This window comes from Mus caroli, chromosome 10, assembly GCF_900094665.2.
Source record: "Mus caroli chromosome 10, CAROLI_EIJ_v1.1, whole genome shotgun sequence".
NCBI classification, from domain to species: domain Eukaryota; kingdom Metazoa; phylum Chordata; class Mammalia; order Rodentia; family Muridae; genus Mus; species Mus caroli.
The window spans coordinates 38112748-38120087 of record NC_034579.1 but is presented as its reverse complement, the minus strand read 5'-3'; the positions used below and the strand labels follow the sequence as shown (position 1 = coordinate 38120087).

Here is a 7340-nt window from a genome sequence, read left to right as displayed (position 1 = left end):
TTAGCAAAATATGTAATATTCAGCTATGACTATGATGGCCATGGCTTTGAGCCACTAGGTTTAAATAGAATCATGGCCCATAGCCACCTGGTGAGGTCGTGTGTTGAACAGTTGAGTGCAAATGTTTCTCATGCTCTAGAACTGAAAACCCACAGTGTCACCTGCAGTGGGAGTGGCGCCCGCGGTGGGAGTGGCACAGGCTGAGATCTGAGAACTGCTGGCCTCATGGGAGGAACTGCAGCAGGGCTCAGGCACCTCTATTTCCTTGCCTTGTTTTAAGCTCTGCACAACTCTCAAAGACATAACCATGCCACAGAGCAGTCACGAGTCATCAGTTCATGCAGGGAGGAAGGCAGGAGGTGGGGGGAGGGAGAGCAATCAGCCATGAGCATTGGCACATGAACTCTTCATTCACACGAGTATTTGGGGTTATTGTATGTGGTTTTATCTGTCTGTCTGTCTGTCTGTCTGTCTTTCTCTTTGTATGGTTTTATTGTTTATTTGCTTTGGTCTTTTGCTGTGTTAATTTGTTTGTTTTTGAGTCAGGGTTGAACTGTGAAGCCATGGCTGGCTTAGAACTCGTCATGTAGACCAGGCTGGCTTTAACTTAAGGATCCACCTGCTTCTGCCTCCTGAAAGCCATATTGCCTGACATTATTTGATCCAAGATTTTTTTCCATAAAGAATTTCACAGGGATAGTATTTTGATGCTAACATTAAAACAGACTATAGTATTCTTTTGTACAACAAATGTCTGTAAGCATTCACTATGCCTGGGCACTTTCTAGGTACTGGCAATATGACAGATGGTATACAGGGAAAAAACTTCTTGTTCTGATGATCTTTATGATCCAATCAAGGGAGACGAATCAAGGTAGAACAAACAAATGAGAGGATTAAGTGACCTCAGCTGTCAGCAGCAGTGCCGCCGGCTGACTGCCTGCGTGCCATAAAGAAAGAGCACAAAGTCTGGAGATAGCTTGGCAGGTAAAGGCACTAGCCACATCTTTCTAAAACAGATCTGTACCTTTCCCCCTATGCTATGGCGATGAAGGTTGAATCCACGGCCTTGTGCATACAGGCAAGAGCTTTGACGCTGTACCCCAGCCCCTTGACCCCGTAATCTTTTACGTAGGTGCTCTGCTAAATGGATAGATGACTACAGAAAGGAACTTACGTAGAATGAGTTTGCGTTTCTTTTGCTCTGAGTGAAGGAAGCTACTGAGGTAGAAGACGACAGGCAGGAAGAGAATGAACACAGACACAGCGACCACAGACACCGTGTCGCTGCAGGTGACCGAACAGTTGAAGGTTCGACTCCAAAGCTTCCGAGTAATGTTCATCTAGAAAAACAAATATCATATTATAGTCTCTTTAATTAAAGTTCTCTTTAACATCTTCGTATATTTTTGCAATCCAAACATCATTTAAAACAGCTTTAAAAATCTACTGATAGTTGAGAACAATTTCTTCTGCTAGGAGAAAAAAAAGCTGGTTTACAATTAGTAACTGTATAATATTTGGTATTATTTTATTTTGGAGACTCTCTGTGCAACCCTGGCTATTTTGGAGCTCACTCTGTAGATCAGGCTGGCCTCAAACTCAGAAAACACACACACAATAAGCTATATTCTAAATACATAATTATCATTGAGATATACCAGAATGCCAATAATTTTATCTCCCAGAGAATGTGTAGTTATAAAACTAGAGTTAAGACTCCGCTTCCTGGTTAAAGGTTATTTAGAACTAAGAGCTTGCTGTTAAACAGTACAGTCATGGGGCTGAGCTGTAAAAACCCCAAGCCCTATGAGCAGCCATGCTCGGTGCCTTTGCCTATCCTAAGCACCACTGGATGGCCCAGAGCCGTGTCCTCTAAGCTGGTTTGATAATGCAGACGAAGCAGTCTTTTTTTTTTTTTGGGGGGGGGGTTGTTTTTTTGTTTCTGTTTTTGTTTTTGTTTTTTTGTTTTTTTCGAGACAGGGTTTCTCTGTATAGCCCTGACTGTCCCGGAACTCACTTTGTAGACTGGCCTCGAACTCAGAAATCCACCTGCCTCTGCTGGGATTAAAGGCGTGCACCACCACGCCCGGCCAGACGAAGTATTCTTAACCAGCAAGCTTTGCCATTTTGACCTTGAGTTCTCTACTTTTGAGCCAATGATCTGTCTTCTCAGATAACTAAGTCTCAAGCCTAGGAGGGCACGGCTGCCACCTACTGGTGCTCGATGGAAAGACAAGCTATACAATGGAGAAAGGCTTCCAGATTCTCCAACATTTACTACAGTTACACATACCTACAAAAGCAGTACTGAATGACATCCTGGGCATGGTGGAGACGAAGCGGGAGGATCACTTCAAGTTCAAGGCTGGCCTGCGCTTAATAATGAGACCTCGTTCATTTTTGCGCTCTCTCTCTCTCTCTCTCTCTCTCTCTCTCTCTCTCTCTCTCCCTGTGCACTGTCCTACCTATTAAATGATGAATTAGAAAACACCAGGTCTTTGTCCTCAGGTGGCTCACATTTCAGTGAGGATATAGACTCTAAGTAATGTTCTCAAATTATCATATAGATAAATCAATTAATGCAATAAATGTGTAAGATCTTTCGGAAACACGGTAGTTAGATGCAAAAACCTCCTTAATCAGCACCCACTGGATAGAGACCTGAAACTTAAGCACAAGAAACACCATGCCCCTGAAAGCCACACCTACTTTCTTACCTACCCTCACCCCACTGGTTTTTCAAGACAGGGTTTCACTCTGTAGTCCTGGCTGCATTTTCTACTTTAAAATCAAAATATGGCAAATTATTAACTTGTCCATGAGGTGCCTGGTTAATGTCCATTTCGCTCTGACAGAGACACCATAGAGCCTTATTACTTTATAACCACTGCAGTTCTCTCTGGCTGGAATGCCACGTGCATGCTCCAGGGTACCTGAGAAATGCTAGCACCACAAGCACATTCATCAGCTGCACATACGGACCACGTCAGAAGCCGATGGATACTCACTGCATCCTCCACATCGATGCACAAGTGCGTCTCAGGCTCAGCCTTGTTCTCAAGCCCATTCAGTTTCTGCATTTGACTGTACAGGAGGCTCAGGTTTTTATATGCCTCTTTACAGTTTCTGCACACTTCGGAGTAATTTTTTGGTGGGAGGAGACTGTATGCGTGACCCTAAAATGACAAAGGTAGATGTTAGACACACAGTACATACTGGACACAGTATCTCTGCGTGTCAACCATTCGACACCCTACCCTGCCACAAAGCGCAGATAGAAGACAATTTGCTGTGTGATAGCACTGGCGTGAACCCAGCGATACAGCCACATCACATAGCCACCAGATAGACGCCAATGACACACCTTGGGGGAAAGGTAAGTCTCCTTAACAGATGGCGCTGGGAAGTTGGATAACTGCATATCAAGACTGAAACTAGATCCCTCACCCCCGCTCTGACAAAAAAAAAAAAAACAAAACTGAAAAATAAGTCAAAGACCTTAATTTAGGACCTGAAACTTTGAAATCACTAGAGGATAAACATGCAGAAAACACAAAGACATGAGAATAGGCAAAGAATCCGGTTGACAGCTCAGTGGGTAAGGCTGCTTGCCAGTAAGCAGTGACCCAAGTATTGTCCTTGGAACCCACAGGCAAGCTGTCCTCTGACATCCACATGCTGCACCCCCTAAATAAATATAAGAAAATAATTCTTTTTAAAATAAAAAGGCAATGGCGTTCTGAACAAGCCTCGAACAGAAGATCATGGAATCTATGAATAGAATCAAAGCACAATCTACATGCAGGAAATAAGAATGTCACAATAAAATCCACTGCTGTATACAATTACTATACATTAATAAAAAGGAGAGCTCACAAAAGCCACTGGTAACCCCAAGGAGAAGACAGTGGTGGGCTGTGAGGACGGGAGGTTCCTGCACATGGCAAGGGCTTCTAGAACTTTCTAGGAGACCTAGGAGACCTGGTATATGGGCACAAGGCGATGGTCTCTGCACTTTCTAAGTGCCTCTTACTTTTGAAACTGCTACACAGGCTTCTGATGACCGCTGGGGAGGATGTGGGAGACATCAGTAGTTCACTGCGAAGTGACTGACAGCTAAGTACTAACCTTCCTGAGCTATCTCACTGTTGATGTTTAATGCTGTTCTTTCCAAATAAAATTCATCCCTGCTGAGTTTCACAGCCCAAACGCCATCCTTTATCAAAATGAAGTTGGACTTTTCTCATGGGAAGGATATGAACCCCACTCAACTCTCTTTTCTTAGCTCCTAACCCAGACCTTTCTGGTAAATGAAAATGGACAGATAGCTTGCAAGGGGGGCCTGGGGGAGAGGGTAGCATGCCAGCAAAGCCCAGATTCTGGCTTCTAGGCAGACACCTACATTCTGAAGCACACGTTTATATCTTTGCTCTCTATTCTCTTTATTCTTTACCATGAGCATCAGCAAAGGACCATCTACTGAACATGGAGATAAGAAAGAAAGCAAGAAATTGGGCCAATTCAACTGACAGACACCCACAAACCAAGTCTCCCCTTAAACTCCCACTAGAAAGAGCCACTTTCCATAGGTCAACTGTGCATGTAGCCAAAACTACAAACCTAGCATAGAATCCTGGTGGTAATACAGCTCTGTTTATGAAAATTAAAAATGCATATACTTTTGGCATGGCGTTCCCCTCCCAGGAGTCCTGTAAACGCATTCTTAAAGGAATGCCTGGTGACACGCAAAAGGCTGTGAGTGGCAGCAGCTTACAACAGCCACACAATGATAAACAAGAGAAGGGCTAATTAATGGAGGATACTGCAAAATGAATGCTACACAGCTCCTAACTGAGCGAGGGAGTGGATCTGGGATGCAAGATGATGGCAGGTGCGTGGACTCTGAGGACGACTTCCTAAGGCTTAGTGAGTGAGTCAAAGCTAACGTCAGAGCCTGGTCAAACACTGCATCCGGTCCATGTCACCTTGGGAAGACTGTACCCACACCACTCTGGGAGCGGTAGGGAGAGGGGAGATGTGCACTCGGGGGCACGCTAAACCCTCCTTCCCCACAGCTACCCACAGACTAGGGACACGGGAGGCTGTCACAGTAGCTGAGCCTGTGTTTGCCAGACACCCTTTCACTCTGCCCTGTCAGCAGGACAGGATGGATGTCGAGAGAAGCCATTAGCTAACATTTCCCACCGGAGGCATATCAAGTACAGTGTGTGAGTCTCCTCCTGCCCATTCACCCATGGGGAAAGCTGCTGCCTCAGCCTGTTCCTCATTCCGAAGCCCCTAGACTTGGTTGTCAGAGCCTCTTTACCATCTCTGTCTACTTTCTCTTTTCATCTAGTCGCAAGGCTTGAAGTAACGACTGTGCCTGACTACCCCCAACCTTGGAGCCGCTCTCCCATCTCACTGTATCATCTGAGCTTGGATGTCTGTCAGGAGTGTCAGCTTAACAGGTTGAAAACAGAATTCCTTTTAAGATTACACTGCATTTCTTTACTGTTTATGTGTGTGTGCGTGCACAGGCGTGCACTTGCTTGCATTTCTTTACTGTTTATTTATGTGTGTGTGCGTGCACGGGCATGCACTTGCTTGCATTTCTTTACTGTTTATTTATGTATGTGTGCGTGCACGGGCACGCACTTGCTTGCATTTCTTTACTGTTTATTTATGTGTGTGTGCGTGCACGGGCACGCACTTGCTTGCATTTCTTTACTGTTTATTTATGTGTGTGTGCGTGCACAGGCGTGCACTTGCTGTGGTGCGTAAGTGGTGCTCAGAAGATTACCGACTGAAGGGGTTCCCTTCTTCCACCATGTGGGCCCAGGATCTAACTTGAGCCATCAGGCTTGGCAGCAAGCACCTTTAGCCCTGGAGCAATCCCTCTTGCCCCAAATAAAATTCTCCTTGAAAGTTACCCTGGTGTGTCTCCCTGCAGTCTGACCTCACACAAGCCCCTTCACCTCTATCCCTCAGTGACTCTTTCAGTAAGGGCTTCTGAAAACGGGGGGGGGGGGGACATGGTATGGAATTATATGGGAGCTCCTAGGGAACCTTTGCTCTAAGGGACCTGCACTTGCTAGTTATGGCTATTTACCCAAGACATTTCTAACCAAAACTTATCCCCAATTGTTAAAAGGACTGTTTATTTTATGTACATGGGTGTTTTCTGCATGTATGTATGTGCACTGCGTGTGTGCTTGGTGTCTACAGAAGTCAGAAGGTATTTAGTGCCTGTGGAGCTGGACTTACAGATGGTTGTGAGCCGCCATGTGAGTTCCAGGAACTGAACCCAGGTTCTCTGCAAGAGCAGCCCATGCTCTTATTCACTGAGCCATCTCTCCAGTCCGAAGCAGGATTCCTAATCTTCATTGTCCTACATTATCTTCCTCCTTATCCCCCACTCCCACCCTGGCATCACCTCGCTTAGTTACTCGGGGTCTAAGCCCATCTGGGTTCTTTTCCTTTTACTGTCAGCCAAACACACACTCTCTGTAAGAGAACGTAGCCCATCAGTTGGACAGACTTCCAACAGCTATGTAATTGTCTGCTTTCCTCTAACACTACAGGGAAAACCACGATCAAGCCACTGGTGTCACAGATCTATGGCTGCCACCTCTATTTTTTTTTTTCTACCTTCAACACCCTGCGTGTGCCTGGTGTCTACAGAGGCCAGGAGGAACTCAGTTCCCACGGAGCTGCTGTCACAGATGGTTGTGAGCCACCATGTGGGTCCTGGGTAATGAACCTGCCACCTACGGAAAGGCAGCCAGTGCGCTTAGCCTCTAAGCCATCTCTCCTGCCCCTAATTTGTAGGACTTATGATTATTTTTAAACTATGTGTATGTGTGTGTTGGGAGAGTATGGAAGACTATACATGTGGCTGCAGTTGGCCCCAGAGGCCAGAGGAGGGCACTGGATTCCCCAGAACTGGAGTGACAGTTAACTGTGAGCTGCCTGATGCCTACTCCACAGTAAGCATCCTGGGTTGTTGCTTGTTTTGCTTTGGGGTTTTTTTGAGACAGTTCTCTCTATGGCTGCCCTGGAACTCATGGTGTAGAGAAGGCTGACCTTAAAATCACAGAGATCTCCTTGCCTCTGCCTCGTGAGTGCTGGGATTAAAGGCGTGGCCACCACATCTGAAATTTTGATCCACTGAGAACCATCCCTCCAATCCCAACTCTCTCTCTCTCTCTCTCTCTCTCTCTCTCTCTCTCTCTTCCTTTCTTCTCTTCCCTCCCTCCCTCCTTCCCTCCTCCCCTCCCTCTCTCCCTCTCTCCTTCCTTCCCTCTCTCTCTTCCCCTCCCTCCCCTCCCTCCCTCTCT

The 7340-nt window shown here is 46.0% G+C and overlaps 1 protein-coding gene across 1 annotated transcript in view; it reads right to left on the bottom strand.

The window, feature by feature from the left end:
• Ostm1 (osteoclastogenesis associated transmembrane protein 1) overlaps nt 1-7340 on the bottom strand; it is a 26001-nt gene that overhangs the window by 3227 nt on the left and 15434 nt on the right. The window contains exons 4-5 of the mRNA XM_021174468.2: nt 3012-3179; nt 1178-1343 (exon numbers count right to left, since the gene is read on the bottom strand). Coding sequence (XP_021030127.1) covers nt 1178-1343; nt 3012-3179 — 334 coding nt within the window. The remainder of the gene's footprint in view (nt 1-1177; nt 1344-3011; nt 3180-7340) is intronic.